The 15,915-nt window shown below is 40.4% G+C and overlaps 1 protein-coding gene across 2 annotated transcripts in view; it reads right to left on the reverse strand.

The window, feature by feature from the left end:
• Positions 1 to 11,883: 11,883 nt before the first annotated feature.
• Positions 11,884 to 15,915, reverse strand: part of GABRA1 (gamma-aminobutyric acid type A receptor subunit alpha1) — a 52,154-nt gene continuing 48,122 nt past the window's right edge. For both annotated transcript variants that reach the window (XM_045829258.1, XM_045829250.1), the window contains exon 10: positions 11,884 to 14,763. In XM_045829258.1, coding sequence (XP_045685214.1) covers positions 14,452 to 14,763 — 312 coding nt within the window. In that variant the 3' untranslated portion in view covers positions 11,884 to 14,451. The remainder of the gene's footprint in view (positions 14,764 to 15,915) is intronic.

Below are 15,915 nucleotides of genomic sequence, written 5' to 3' on the forward strand. Positions count from 1 at the left end.
CTGCGTCTACCTTATTCATATTGTATTCATAGTGGCTAGTTCATAAACACGATATAGCAAATATTTGTTGAATAAGAAGTAAATGAATTAACGGAAGAGACACTTATCTAATTCTATGAGACATTGTATAATCATGCTCCAAATGGAGCATAACCATGATTCAGGCAGTGAGTCTTCTGGCTACTTAAAAAAAGCAAAAAGTAGGGAAGGAGGCAGGAAGAACATGGAATTTGATTTGGTCCGTGAAGACAGATAGGATCCAAGGAGATGCAAAAAGAAAAGAAAAGAAAAGAAAAGAAAAAAATAGAGATTTTCGCCCCAGCATTGTAAATTTTGTATTTCAATATGGTGTTTGTGAAATCTGTAGGTTTTTTCTATGGTGGCATTTCATCACTATGTAGATGTGTTGATGAATAAGTTTTATCTCACATGTCAGTTCTGGTTAGTGGTGGGACAATGAAGCCTCAGCCAGTACTGACATAAATGTTTTGATAATTAATTAGCAATATCTGCCTTGGAAGAGGATTGAGGGAATGATAGGTACTTTCCACTCGTAGACTGATATAATCTATAACCCCCTAGTTGCCTTTTTGAAGTAAATGATTCCAAGAATTTCCCAGGGAGATGGAGAAAATGCCAGTTGCACTAAGAAATCTATTGAGGGCTCATATAAAATTATAGAACCCTACGATTGTTAATATGTCTCAGACATACTCATTTACTTTACAGATGTGTACGTCAAGGGCCAGGGAAGAGAAGACAGCCTGTCCAAGAATGCCCACCAGTCAATCAGTACTTTTTCTATTTCCTTGTCTGGAGTTTTGGGTTACATAATCAAGTTTAAGTTTTCTTTGTAATCAAAGACTCTGAATTAATCAGTCATGTGTTAGTTGTACCAGACTATCTAATTTACTTTAGCCCTTCCATTTTCAAATAAGTAAAAATAGTTAATAATTAGAACATGCTATACTATATGTACAATTACTAGCGAATACGTGGCACATAGTAATAAATTAATAAGTGCTAGCTGATATTTCCATTGTGATATTTTAGTTTAAGTAAAATATTTAAGTGACTCAACTTCCAAATTTTTTGGAAGAACTTTATGTCAGTTTTTAAGCCTTGATAAAACCATTTGTGTTTAAGGGAACAGGACCACACATTATAAAGGGTTACTTATTCCATTATGACTTCTTTACAAAACCTTTTCCCCTAACAGGGGTGTCCAGCCCACAGCCCACAGGCCCCATATGACCCAAGATGGCAATGAATGTGGCCCAACACAAAATCATAAATTTACTTCAAACCTTGTTTCTTTGTTCATCAGTTTTCATTAGTGTTTGTGTATGTAATGTGTGGCCCAAGACAACTCTTCTTCTTCTGATGTGGCCCAGAGACGCCCAAAGGTTGGGCACTTCTCAAACAGCACGGGGATGAAGATGGTCTAGAAAACTGTGGGTAGGGCTCGGGTCCTGGAGGCATGTGGGGAAGAGCGCTGGGAGACAGCAGGAGGTCAGAAGGAGGAGGAAACAGGGAAGAGAGGCAAGTGATCGTGCGTGATATTTTAAACAAGGCTTTCTCTAATTCCATCTCTTTTGTAATCATGTTACAGTTTTCAAGGTTAAATTTTTCTTTTTTCAGTATAAATTTTATGGATTATCACATTTTATTTATGCAGGAGAAGTGGTGACAGCAGCAGGTGTGGCTTCGGTACTCTGCCCAGCACTCTGGAGCCAAAGTTACTAGCATTAAGGAAACAATGAGTGATGAGCAGAGGCGGCAAATAGAGTCGTGCTGTAGACCAGGCGCTGAGCCGATTGCTCATGCACATTCTCTTAATCACTGTCGCAACCTGAAAGAAAGTTGTTCCCATTTCGTCGAAAGGCAAATGAGGCTAGTGGCAGTTGACTTGTCCACAGTCACATAGGTAACAACCGGGCATAAAAGTACAAAACCTCATTGTCAACAAAGTCCATGCCTTTAGCCACTACAGTAGACTGTAAGAAGCACTCACTTCCCTCCTCTCTCTCCTTGTGATTTTTACACGTAGGGTAGCACCCTCCACCATCCCTATTCAAATCAGTGCTGAGCAAAAGCCAGAACCTCAGGAAGCCCTCCAGCCCCCTCTTCTGTCCTGGCTGGACAGGAGTGTCCTCCAGGTGCGCCGTCTGGCTGGGCTCCTCTCAACTGTCTGGGACGTCTTTGCACCTGCTGTTCCTTCTGCTTAGAAGGTCCTTCCGCAGTCTTGTCAGCTCATTAGTTCTGTATCTCAGAAACGTTGCCTGACCTCCAAGGTATAAATCAGGTAAACTCCTCATCCCTTCAGCCTCTGGGATGGTTCACTCCGCTGTGGGAGATCCAGGACTTCTGTACTTGCCTTAGTCACATTGTGTATGACGTGGTATTGAAACTGTTGACTAACTTTCCATTCTCTTCAGTAGATAATGGCATGAGAATAGGAAATCGATTTTATTCTACTTCTGTCCCTAGTGCCTAGCACAGTAAATACAACCTAAAGGATACTCCTAAAAACATTGTATGAATGAATCATGAATGTTAATAGTAATATAATTTCTGAACAATTCTATGTGCTAGGCATTATACTTAGTTTGTTCATGTGTTATCTCATTCAGTTTTTCCAATCAATCTGGAATCCAAGTAATAATATTTCCGCTTTATATCGGGAAAATAAGACCTAGAAAGGATATGGCATTTACCCTTGTTTACACGGAGAGTTAGTGCCAGAGGAAATTTGAAGTTTGGTCTCTCTAAAGTAGACTCCGTACTCATAAGCACTGCCCTCCCTCCGTGATGGAAATGATGCAGACTTCAAGACACGTGATTGTGGAACCATCACCTTACCACGTAAGCGTCATCTGTTGCTCTCCCTTTAAAAAAGAAAAAGAATGGCTTACATGGCCGATTTCCCCCTTGTTCTCACACTGCCCCAGTTGTTTCTGAATTGGAACCTCTGTCCTTGGGTCACCCTCCCCTGGTGAGCATTACCTCCTGCCTGTCTATTTAGGCCTTACTTGTCCATTGGGAATAGCTGAAGTAGCGTTCTTCCCTGATTTCCTGAGCTCAAACTCACACTGTATTTTGTCCCTTCAATTTGCACTTTTTCTTATGTTTTTGGTGAAATTATGTTGAAGTTAAGAGTGCAGTTTTTGGAGTCGATCAGAGCTGAGCTTGTAGCTGACTCAACAGTATACTAGCTTTGCCTTAAGGTTAATACTGATTGTACATGACGGATTCGTCCATGGTGAGTTACTTGGCCAGTAAGGATCTCAGGATACACAGACGGGTGTGGTAGTGAACAGGTTAGAGCCTGAGACGGTGGGTGCTGGGCAAAGCAAATAAAGGCTGGATTGCTGGTGAAGAATAAGAAGAATTAGATAAACTTGCAATTAGATGAGAGGAAATAAGAATGAGAAATTGATTGAAAGCCAAAGTTCTGCCTTAGAGGTTGGAGAAGTGTGCGGAGGTTGAGGTGTGCCCCATAAGGCAAATACTCAACAGGGATGGTAAGTTCTGGCCCAGGCACTTGCCCAGTTGCATGCAGGAGACGGTCCTCTCCAAGGCAGCAGGGAATGGGGGTCGTTGAAAAGTACCCAGTCTGTGAGATCTGTAGAAAAATTTGGCTTTGTGGTTGTCTCTATTCTTTCTGCTTCTGACAAACAGGCTTTTTTTGGGCTATTGTTTTATTTTTTCTTAGGTTTGTATTTACTATCTTTATGGCTAGAAAGAAGCTATCTGGCCTCTCAACAGCAGGCCCCCTTTGCTCTTGAAGACATTTGCATTGAGTGGTGCAGAGCCAAAAGGAACAGGTGGAAAGGGAATATTCACTTACTTCTCCCGTGTCACACAGGGATGCCCGGTCCCCGTGCCACCTGCATCATTTAGCGGTCCTGATGACAGAGCGCAGGGCCTGGCAGTGTGCTCAGGCTGCTCCCTGGGGCTGCCTGGACTGCTGGGGCTGCTAGCTGCGCTCTGGTCTCTAGACAATCTGTCATTTCTGCTTTGTCCCAATAACCTTTGGCAACAACAAAAGCAAAGAGGTATCTGAGAGCCAGGGATGCCAAGATAGAGAATTTGCCCTTTCTTTATTTTAAAAAATACAGGTGTCATTGGCACCACAAGAAGTCATTAGGTCTTGAGAACATTCATTTAGAATCAAGATCACCTATGGGCATGTTACAATTTTAGACTAAAAAATACGGCACCATCTTTGTTATGCTTTTTACCCTTTTTTTTTCACCAAGTTCTGTGAATAGGAGGAACTATTTGGAGAGATAATAACTACCTATGTATGAGTATGTATGTGTGTGTCTGTATCTCTCTTTTACTCTATTTATTTATGTATCAAAAGAAAGAGAGGGAGAGGGATGCAAACAGACCCTCACACTACATCTCTCTCTCTCTCACACACACACACACACACACACACACTTATTTCCCCAAATGTAAGAGAGAGAAAGAGTTAAGTGCCCACTGCACCAAAAGTCCAACAGCCCAGTTTCCATTGAGAGGCTGGGGGCGTCCGAATGCCCACAGAGCTGAGAAAGATAATACCGACTACAGAAGCAGGCCTGTGGCTGGGTGGCGGGGACAGCACCACAGAGGGCGACGAGGTTATGAAGACCTGGAAGGCCCACGCCCGGTCTGAAAGGGGCAGCAGCCACTTACCTTATTTTCACCGTTGCCTTGCAGGGCGCAAGTCCAGTCAGTGTTGCCAGACTTCCCTGTCTCGATAAAACTGGAAAGTATACGTAAACAAGCAATTTTAAATAAAAAATAAAACTGTGGACATCTACTGTATTTTTGGACTATAAGCTGTACACCTCCCCCCCAATTTGGGAGGAATAATGGTTGTTAATGCTACTGTTGAGTTCTGTTTACATTGGCAAAATATTATTTTATGTTATTAAATATTTTACCACATTTTTGCTCCAAAATTTTTCCTATTTTCCTCCTCTAAACTCTAGGTGCGTCTTATGGTCCCAAAAATACAGTAATTTTCCCATTCCAAACACAGCTTCATTTATTACCCATTATCCTGTTGTTCCTTTTTCATTTACTGTTGCCGGTCTTTCTGTACATATGTAGGTTACACCCTGGGCAATCGCCTCATTTCATAGATGAAGTCACTAGAGCACAGAGACATGAATTGCCAATTTGCAGTTCATGGCAGAGGTGGTGTCTCACGTGTGATCTCAACTCCCCAGCCAGTGCGCTTTCCAAGATGCCTTGTTCACCTTTCTTTCTAAACAATGCATCGATATCGATGTTACTAAAACCACTGAATTTTATTGTAGATATTAGCTTAGGGGGAGGAAGCTAGAGAAGATCCTTTGATTGTATCAACAAATACATATAATTACACGTCCCACATTTGCATGTAGGAGCCCAAATTACATTTACCAATTGTGGACATTTGGGATTTATTTTGTTGGCTTCAAAATAATAGTATGTCTCAATAAGAAATATTTTCTAATAGATGGCATTAGGGTATTCTCACTCCCCACTTCTATTCATTGAAAGCACATAGAAAGGCTTCCAGCCAAAACCCGGGTCTCATCTCCTCACGTCTGCCACGCTCTTCTGGGATTATTTATTAGAACTTGTATATCTTTATCAACTCAGAGCTGGGTTATGAGCCTCTTATGCATTCTGTCAAAAGTAAGAGTTCCAATGCTAACTTTTCACTTAATATATAAAAGTTACTAAATTACACATTAGAATATAAAGACTACATGGATTAGTATAAACTACTGACCCATTTTTCTCATAAAGATCAATTTATAACAACAGAGTGCAGGATAGTCAGAAAAAAAGGAATTCTTTTCATTTAGAGAAAGGGATGGTTTTGGTAAGCGTTTGAAACAGGCCTTGCAGATCGTGAAGTCTCGTGTGAGAGTAAGAATTAGATAGCATGTGAAAATCACCTAGTGCAACTTCTGACACTAAGAAAACAATACATCATCAAGTTATTAATTAGTGATTATTATCACTGTTATATTGTACAATGGTTCATTTTCCTGTGGAGAGGTTTATTTAAGATCCAAGGAAGACTCAGATGTGATTGAGCATCAGGATGGGTCTTTTTCCTGGGGCATCAGCCAGAATTTGTTGAGAAGGCAAGGGCCATTTTCTGTGGGGCACACGTCATGTTCGTCTTACCTTTGAATAATTTCTAACTCAAGAAAATGTATCTGTTGAATCAAAAATGTCCTGGAGAATATTTCTTTAACCAGTAGCACCAAAGGCTTGAATTTAAAAAGAGTTTTTGTATACTATTTCTTTCCATTTTTGCATGTCCATGATGGGAAAGAGCTGAACTCATGTGGATGACTAACTTCCAATTCAGTCCCCACACGTCAGTTGCCCAGCTCCCGGCGGTGGTCCCTGCAGAAATAGGACTGTGGAGGGTCACCAATATTAATAAAAAAACAATTTGAAATGTTTACCTTTTAGTACTTGAATGATTTTGTTAAAGGAGAAATGCTCTGTAGTCATTTGAATAGAGCCCATTGCACCCCTCTGTCCGAGATAATCTTGAGTCCAGAAATCCAGCTCGTAGTCAACCATGAGGCGTCACAGCCTTCATCGGTGTGTGGATCTGGGCAGTGCTTCCTTACGACGTGCACATGGGCCACGCTCTGAGATGAGATCCTTCTGAGCAGAAATTAAGCTTCATCTTTCAGGATTGTAAAACATTGATACTTATAATATCCAGAGTCATTTCCCTGCTCTTCATCAGTTGAAAACTAGAGCGAATGGGCAACGCAGAGATCGCTACAAATAGGAGCCAGTGTTACTGCCTGACCTGCAAACAGCTGGTGCAGAGGGGAAGCAACAGTCTTATGTATGACATCTGAGATTGGTTTTCCTCTTCAAGGACAAAGCAATTCAATTTTCAAAAATACTTGAGTTTTATTATGTAAGAAAAGCCTCTGATTTAATGGGTTTATTTCTTCATTTTATGTTTACTCTTTCCTTTGTGGAGGACATTTATTATAGTTACTGGCCTTATATTAAATAAGATAAAATCTCCGGATTTATTTCAATAAAGTTTTTAATTCCTTGACATTGCCAGTAAAATGTATATACTTTCCCTAGTAAAATCATACTTTATTGTTTAAATCTTTAGTCTCCTCCCACCTTCCTCGCACCCAGATACTGTTATTTTGGTTTCTGAAATAAAACCAATAAATCAGTAAGTGTAAATTGTGGGCAATGTTGATAGCACATGCAAAAAAATAAAATAACTTCTCAAATATGTTTTTGAGCTCTAGTAATTTAATCATTTTGATTATTTCCAAGTCCTGATATTCCCTTTAGATTTACTTTTTAAATGATTTTTATCTCCTTATTAAGACTCCCTGTTTAGTGTATCCTTGTCATAATATTTTCCTTCCTTATTTGAGCATCACTTATTTCATCATTGGTACGAACTAATGTTACAGTAGCTCCTCTTCGTCCTCGGGGGCCTTCATCCTGAGACCCTCCAGTGGTGTCCGAGACTGAAGATAGCATCCAGCCCTCCGTGCTATGTTTCTCCCTGCGCACACAGGTCTGGGACAAAGCTCAGTTTATAAGTTAGGCACAGTGAGAGAGTCACAATAATTAGTAATAAAATAGAACATAAGTTATATGAATGTGGTTTCTCACGGCAAACCAGCAGAAATGTCTTTGTTCACAATTTTATGCATCCAAGATTTGGTTCTTACGATAGATCTTAGCATCCTCAGCCTATGTTCTTTTTTCTTTCCTTGTTAAGTTGAAAACTGCTACTTTTTTCACTTAAAGGTAACACGTCATGGCTCTTCTCTGGCATCTCTGAACTGCCAGCATCCCCGTCCCTATGCTTTGGGGCCGTCATGAAGTAAAGCCAGGGCTGCGTGAACGTCGTCGGCACCGGCACCGGCACCGGCAGCGCCGCGCAGCGACGCTCAGTCTAACTCAGACGGCTCCGAAGGGACGAAGGGACGGATGGGTGGGAGCGCACGCAGTGGAGCGACTCCGCATCCAGGGATGACTCACATCCTGGGTGGGTTGGAGCAGGACAGCATGCGATTTCATCATGCTGCTCAGAAGGATGCACAAGTTAAACCTCAGGAACTGTTTATTTCTGGAGTTTTTCGTCACTGTGTTCATCCTGCACTTGACTGCGGGTTACTGACAGCAGAAAAAGTAAAACCATGGATGAAAGGAAGCTAGTGTAATTTTTTCAAGTTAGCCCACTATCAATGCCTTATTTTCCCCATCTTCCTGTTAAATTTCCATTTCTGGATCTTTTGGTGTTTGTTTTTGGTTTTTTGTTTTGTTTTTTCTCTCTTCAGGATGGTGACTTCTGGTTACCTTGGGTATTGGCCTTTCTGTTCATTTGCCTGTAAGTGTGCTGCTGTTTCCATCCGTTTCTGTGGGTATGGAACTTTTTCCTAATTTTGCCCCAAATGGAGTAAGAAGTCCTCGGTGATGAAGGTTTTTGCTTACACAGCTCACCCTTCACTGGCAGCATTATTGTGCAGATGGAGCGGAAGAGGTCGTGAGCCCCATTCCAGGTTAAAACACGACATACAAACATTCTTACAGAAGTTTCAGTACTGCTTTATGAATAAGCCCCTCCTACTTTGTTGAATGGCTGTGGCTGATTTCTATGAACATGAAATTACTTCTTTAGACCTTTCAAGTTCTATCATTGCATCTGGGGAGTAGATTCGCTCAGGCCCTTATTCTGCCATTCTGGTCCGTCTGCATTACTATTATTCCTCTTCCCTGTAAACACGAGGTTCAAAAGAAACTGCCCAGAGGCCCAAGTCAATATGCAAAGTGAGATCTCTAATCCCAGTGGCCACGCTCTCTCTGCTGCAATAGCGGAGTATAGGAGAGAGCCCACCTGTCCGTGACGGGCTGCCCTCGTTGCCCTTACTCATGACGGGCTGCCCTCGTTGCCCTTACTCAGGCTGAGTTTCCCTTATCAGGGTGACTCCTCTTATTGCCATGAAATGTCCATTCTTTTCATAGTGTATGTGACATAAGATTATTAATTTTTCAAATAAAACTTACACTATTAAGGACATTTAGTGTAATTTTTTTTAAAGGTGAGTTTTGAAAATATCAGCTTTCTACGGAAGTACATTTTTTAAAAAATCTAGCAACATCACTTTCAGTGTTTTGAGAAAAATCAACATACTTTTATGAATTTCTTCTCTTGTAACCACAGTGCTTATAGTAAGAATCAGAAACGTAATATGCATAATTATACTTTGATGGACAACTAATGAAGAAATCCTTTCCATATTGATGTGCGCTACATGTTATAGTTTGAGCAAGACAGGTAAATTATCAACCCAAACCAAAGAGAACCTTAATATTTTACAACACCATGGAAATTTGACCTCCCTTTGGACTATAGGTGTCTTGTTGCTAAACAATGTAACTTCCGCAAATGTAGATAATTAGCGTTGGTTTAAATACAGTTTTAAAGTTTGCTGATGAGGATGACCACCTTCCCTTTGTGAAATAACCCTAACATCAAACGTAATATGGCTGCTCTATTAACGATGATCAAATAAATGTATGGATCTGTACAGACATTCTGAAAACAGAGATCACTAATTAGTTGAATTAGCTAAATTCAGCTGGTTTGTGTGTTATGCTTGACAAACAGCATAATTTCAAAATGGAAATGGTGAATTTCAGTATCAGGTGTTTTTCTGCGACATTAGAATACATAACAATACACAGCTTAACTCCCGTCTCCACCCGGCACCCCTGGCCGGGGCTGAGACCAGAGACACCAGGCATGTCCTGTTTCCCACAGTCCCCAGTGCTTCCTTTGGTGTCATACTGGGCCTGGTTCACACATACATGCTAGTTTCCTGGCAGGAGCCTTTGTGACACCCTGAGTTAAGTTTTCATGTATTATTGTCTTTGATTGAGAGGTCTGTCCCTTGTCACCAGCTGCCATCCCCAACACTAACGTGCCTGATCAATGTTGAATCATCCTTAAAAACATAGCTCAGCCCTGGCTGGCGTACCTCAGTGGATTGAGTGGGGGCTGCGAACCAAAGCATCGCAGGTTCGATTCCCATTTAGGGCACATGCCTGGGTTGCAGGCCACGGCCCCCAGCAACTGCACATTGATGTTTCTCTCTCTCTCTCTTTCTCCCTCTCTCTCTCTCTCTCTCCCCCCCTCTCCCCCTCCCTCTGTCTCCCTTTCTCCCTCCCTTCCCTCTCTAAAATAAATAAATAAATTCTTTAAAAAACATAGCTCAGCTGACACATTCATTTGAAGACTCCCATCAAACCACTTGGCGAGTATAATAAATCCCTATTGATTGGTAGTTGTACATCCTGTGCAATGTGTTGTAATTTTAGGTTCCCTTGGATTCTCTATGAAATCATGAATTTTCCCAGAGCATACTGTTGTCTTTATCTCTGTAATCTCTATACCTACCACATTACCTAAAGGGTCTGCAGGTCTCAAATGTGAGCGATTAAATGGCTAAAATCTCACTGGGCTGAGGCTATATCCCAATCCACTGACTTGTGGTCCAGGGCCACTTCACTTGTGTTTTGTTTGACCTTAGACATTGTTATTCCTACAGCTTCAGTCATATAACTTTCTGAAGAGTGGCAAGGTGCCCCTGTTATGTGTATCTTATCTTCTACTTTTCTCACAATGTTTATATTGTCTTCCTTTCTCATCAGAACTGTGATTTTCTTAATGAAAAAGGCCATGAAATGTTCATCTACATTTCTGTCAGTTGGCACAATACTTAACACAGGGTAGAGATCCGGCAATGTTAAGCAAAATTTAGTTTAGTTTAAAGTAAAATAACATTTGGAGTTAATTTATTCGACTAAATTATGGCTATAATGTAATCAAGTCAGGTAATTGTTCTTGTTTACAAAAGCTGGAGAGATTTTGGAAAACTCCAACAGAAGGTCTTAACGAACAGGTATAATGAAATTCAAACAGATGGCCAGCAGCAATGCCAAGTTCGTCCTTGTTTTGATTCCTTAGATAATTATTATGGTGAGCCTTGGCATGGCTGTCCTTTGATAGCCTAAGTGATCAACATTCACTACATTTTAGGAGAGCCAAGAAAACAATGAATGTGGTGGTTTAGCTAGTTTATAAATGGCAGTTTTATTCGGGTTGAATCAGTCAGGCGAGTTGGAAGATTTTTAAATTATTAATTTTGCTAAGTCCTGAATAGCTTTTTAGGGAAACACACGTTTTCTCTGTACAAGTGCAATTTGCTTTGCTTTTGCCTGACCCCCAGTGCCACACACAGATTTGGCCTTGTGTGTGGGAACCAGGTATGGGTTTATACCTGTCATTGAAACGATTTTTCGCTTGTCTTTCAAGTAATTGTAAGTATTCTGTACTTTAATCTGACGTTGTGATTTTAGAAACATTAAGGAATGTAACAGCTCTGGGGGAGCTTTCAAATGAAACGATAACGCTCAGATTCCTCCTCCAAAACAACCAACCCAGTCTCCCCAGGGGAGATCAGAAAACAGGTTTGCTGCATTCACAATAGATAGGCACACACTGTACTTTCATTTAAACATTTTGATTCTGTTCGCTTTACATTTGATAAATTTTGAGTTGAAGTGCTACCAGTAACATTAGATACCAGGTGTTTAATGCTCCTTCTCTTTTAAAGTGATTTATTTAAAATGATCGTCTAGGATCATTTTGCTGATACTGATACATCTTCAGAAATCTGTGTAGCTGAAGTTCCTGCCAGCGCCTGACACTTCTAGGTGCTCTTACCTGAAAATGTTTTAGAACAGGGAGAGGTCAGATCCTATTGATAATATGAAAAAAGAGTCAAACATTCTGTCTTGTTATTGAATAATGTTAGCTTTATTATTATAATAGAATACAGTGTGACATAAAATTAAGAGCTTTTGCTAAACTCTGTAAAGCAATACATGCATCTGCCATAAACAACCCCGATTCATATTAGGTTTTATTGCCACTTCACTGCACTAGTGTGCAATAAACATTCAGTGTCATCTTTTAAAAAATATTCCTGGGCATAAACAGGAACTGTCCTCTATAAGAGTGTAACTTTATTTTCAAGGAAGACTTAACTAGTATTACATGGTTTAGCAAAGCACTGTAGAAAAGCTACATAGAATAACTTGTCTTTGATAAATTATGCAATCAATTAATACAATAGAATACTATCCACATGTACCAACATACTCAGAAATGAGAGAAATGCAGTCACTGCGTAGCAGAAAGCAGACTAATAAGAAATATTCACATCTAATGAGCAAAATACAGACCGAATGTGAGCTCTGATGAGTCTGGAAGATAAAATGCTCTTAATAAATACATTAGATTAACGTTGAAAAATAACAAGATAAACAGCAACACAGAAGGTAAAGCCATAGTTTACTTTATTTTCTATACATGATATCTACATAAAATACCAGAGGACGAACATCCTCCGTTCAGCCTTTCTCGGCCTAGCTCGTGAAATTTAGGCAGGACCAAATCAAACAATAAAGCACATTTAGAAAGAAAACCAGAGTTTGTTGAGGAAAACACAGTGTATTTTCCTGCATCATTGGATAGCAGCTTTTGGAAATAAACATTGCCCCAAAACTTGTGCATGAATCCCAACTTCCTCGCGTGGCGATCGTGCTGACAGGTTTGTGATTTGGTATTCTAAATGTGTGTTCTAGACCATGACCTGTGGGTTCTGGATGCTAACCTTAAATATCTCTGAAACTCTATCAGACAAAAGGAGACTTCAAAAATACCTTCTGCATAAATATTTATCTCTAAAATGTCTGGGAAGGAATGAGACAGACTAGAATTTCCATGGGGAGTATTAATGGACCTCTTGTAGTCAAAGCCCTTACATAGTATACCTACAAATATATTGCTACAGTATAAATGAAATGTAATAATATTACTCCATAAAAGCTATTTTCTATACATTCTTTCATGTATTTTTTTTATATTTGGTGCTACATAATGGTACAACACTTATTGGAATAGTTGATATCAGCAAAGATAGCAGTAATATACAGTTGATTTTCTAGCTCTCATTAAAGCTTTCCCGTTTTCTTTCCATTTGACAGGAGCCGAATTTAGGGAAGTGTGGCGGGACGTGAGCAGATAGCAACTGATTTCCTGCTATGCACCAGACAGCAGTGGGAAGTTACAAGCTTTCTCTGCATATGCGAGCTTTATTCCCATGTATCTGAAGTCCCATCTGATTCCTACAAGCTGTTCTAATCTTAAATGCAGGCTCTAAAAGTATTTCCGTAGCACTTAACATTCTAACAGCTAACAGCGGTGAGTCTTATACAGTATTTTAAGAACACAACTTTAAAAAAAGTAAAAAATGTACAATCTCATGCTGTGTATTTACATATATAATTTAAATATTCTATTTTTGTTCACTAGTCATAAATTTCAATCTAAAGCTTTTAATGTACTGTTATATAAAAGAATACATTCAACAACTCTAGAGCTTGCAAAATATTTTTGCCCCTCTAAAACATCTTTATAATGGGAATGAAGTGATTAATGGGCCCATGTGCTACCTGGAAATAGGCATGATAAGGAAGAGAATCTTTTAAAAGTATTTTATTTATTGATTTTTTTGGTTTTTATTGTGTGTATATCTTTGTTAAAATGATTCCTCATCAAGTCTAGTGGCAAAAGCTGAGGTGATAATGAAGCAGCGTATTTAGAGCATTTCTCTCCGTTGAATTAAATGTGCTCTACAGCGAGGAAATGCTCCTTTGCTTATGCAGTTTCCACGAGTTTTAAAACAGCATTTAGCAACAAAATAACATTTTGGGCATTTGTAACAGGAGAAATGATGGGGTCTTTAGCTTTGGAAACAAAAAATGTTCACGTTATACATCAGTTTAAAAAAAAACAAAACAAAACTGTAAGCACACCATAGTTTGTGCAATAAAGACATAGATTCTTTGAAAATTTTCTTCATTAAACATTTATAATTTACTCTTTTAAACACTTCACATAAAAATATTTTTGACATATACAGTATCTTCTTTTCTTTTTAGAATATTTGGAAATATATATCTACACGTAATCTAGAGTTATAGTTAAGTTTGACTTTGCTTCTCCCTTTCTTCCTGTCTTTGGAACTGCGCCCCCTTGTTCCCCCTCCCTCTCTCTCATTCTGTCTCCTCTGTGGTCACTCGGGCTCCCTCACTCTCCTCGCTCTCAGAATCCTGTCTCTCCACTGCACGCTCCGCTCCGCTCCACTCTGCTCTGGACTGCCTGACAGAGGCCTTGTTGTTCTTGTGTGAATTGTGGAAATAAGAAAACCTTCAGATTCTTAAGACAGAGGCAATAAAGCAGATGGGAATTACCGCGTTGAGGACAGAAAGCAATTTCCAGTGCAGAGGACTGAACAACAAGAATGTGAATAAAAGGACCTATTGATGCGGGGTGGGGGCTTTTAGCTGAGGCTCTCGGTTTAGATATGTAGCCCAGTAGACCAAGTTAAAGATTCCAAATAGCAGCGGGAAGGCTATTCTTGACAGCCGGTCAATTTTGCTGACACTGTTAAAGGTTTTCTTGGGTTCTGGTGGCTTCGTTTCTGGCTTCACTTCTTTCGGTTCTATGGTTGCACTCTTCGCAATGGTGGCTAAGCCAGGGTCACCCCTGGCCAAATTAGGGGTGTAGCTGGTTGCTGTCGGAGCATACGTGTTGTTTTTCTTAATGAGAGGGTCTTTCACTTTCTTTGGCTGTGGAAAGAAAGAGTAAAAGCATTTTGTTTAGTAAACTGGGAGAGAAGCAAGTCTATGATTTGCTGAGTAAAAGTGGCCTTTACTTTGGAAACTAAGTCTGTGCTTTATTTAAAATTTAAGAAATGTAGTTTAGGACTGTATTATTGGGGTAAAGTAAAAACACAGACAACAATATCCAGTTACAAGATTAACAGTTTGGGAGATCCATGTGCAGCATGGAGATTATAGCTAACAATACTGTATCATATACTTGAATGTTGCTAGAGAACAGAAGTGAAACATTTTCACCACAAAAAGAAGTGGTAAATAACTATGTGACTGGAAGGAGATAGTAGCTAATGCTATGGTGGTAATCAATTCACAATATATAAATGTATCAAATCAACCGCATTGTACACTGAAGTACACTTACACTCACGCAGTGATATGTGACGATTATATCTTGATAAAGCTGGAAAAAATGCAGGCACAATGTTATCCCAGTTTTTTCCTAACAAGAGGTGGGGTCTATTTCCCCACACGCTGAATCTAGCAAGTACTTGTGACTTTGAACAGAGCGATGCTGTCCCAGTGGAGGAGCCTTCCTGCAGAGGCTTTGCAGACTCGGCCTTTACCATCTGGAAACACGCCACTGCCGTGTGAAGATGCCTGGACTGGGCTGCCGAGTGGCAGAGACCATGGGAGATGCCCAGCCAGCACCGGGCCCCAGGCACGAGAGAGGGGCCACCGGGGGTCTGCTCGCCCTGACTGATGGGGTCCACAGGTAACGGCAGCCACAGGAGCAAGCCCAGGTTGGACTAATGGAAGTACCACCAGGCTGTCCCCAGCCGTTCGGCTGGTATTCCAGGTCACTAAGTTGGGGCGTGGTTTGCATTTCAGGGATGAATTGCTGAGCCAATTACTATTTGCTCCTTCTCCCTACATTTCAGGTGGGCAAACAATGAAGCAGAATTATGCAAAAGTATCTCGAATTCCATTCTCAGTCAGTGTTAGCTGTGCATCAGTGTCATCTGTGCATTGATTGACAACTGCAGTATTTCTGAGGGTTTCTGTCATAGATATATTTTTTAAGAATGAGTAGATCTTTGTTTGTAGTTGTGGGGCCCGACACTGTGGCTGACAGCTGCCTGGGGCCACCGAGCAGTGGAA

The sequence above is a fragment of the Phyllostomus hastatus genome, unplaced genomic scaffold, assembly GCF_019186645.2.
Source record: "Phyllostomus hastatus isolate PE091 unplaced genomic scaffold, TTU_PhHast_1.1 phas_contig_150, whole genome shotgun sequence".
In the NCBI taxonomy this organism is placed as follows: domain Eukaryota; kingdom Metazoa; phylum Chordata; class Mammalia; order Chiroptera; family Phyllostomidae; genus Phyllostomus; species Phyllostomus hastatus.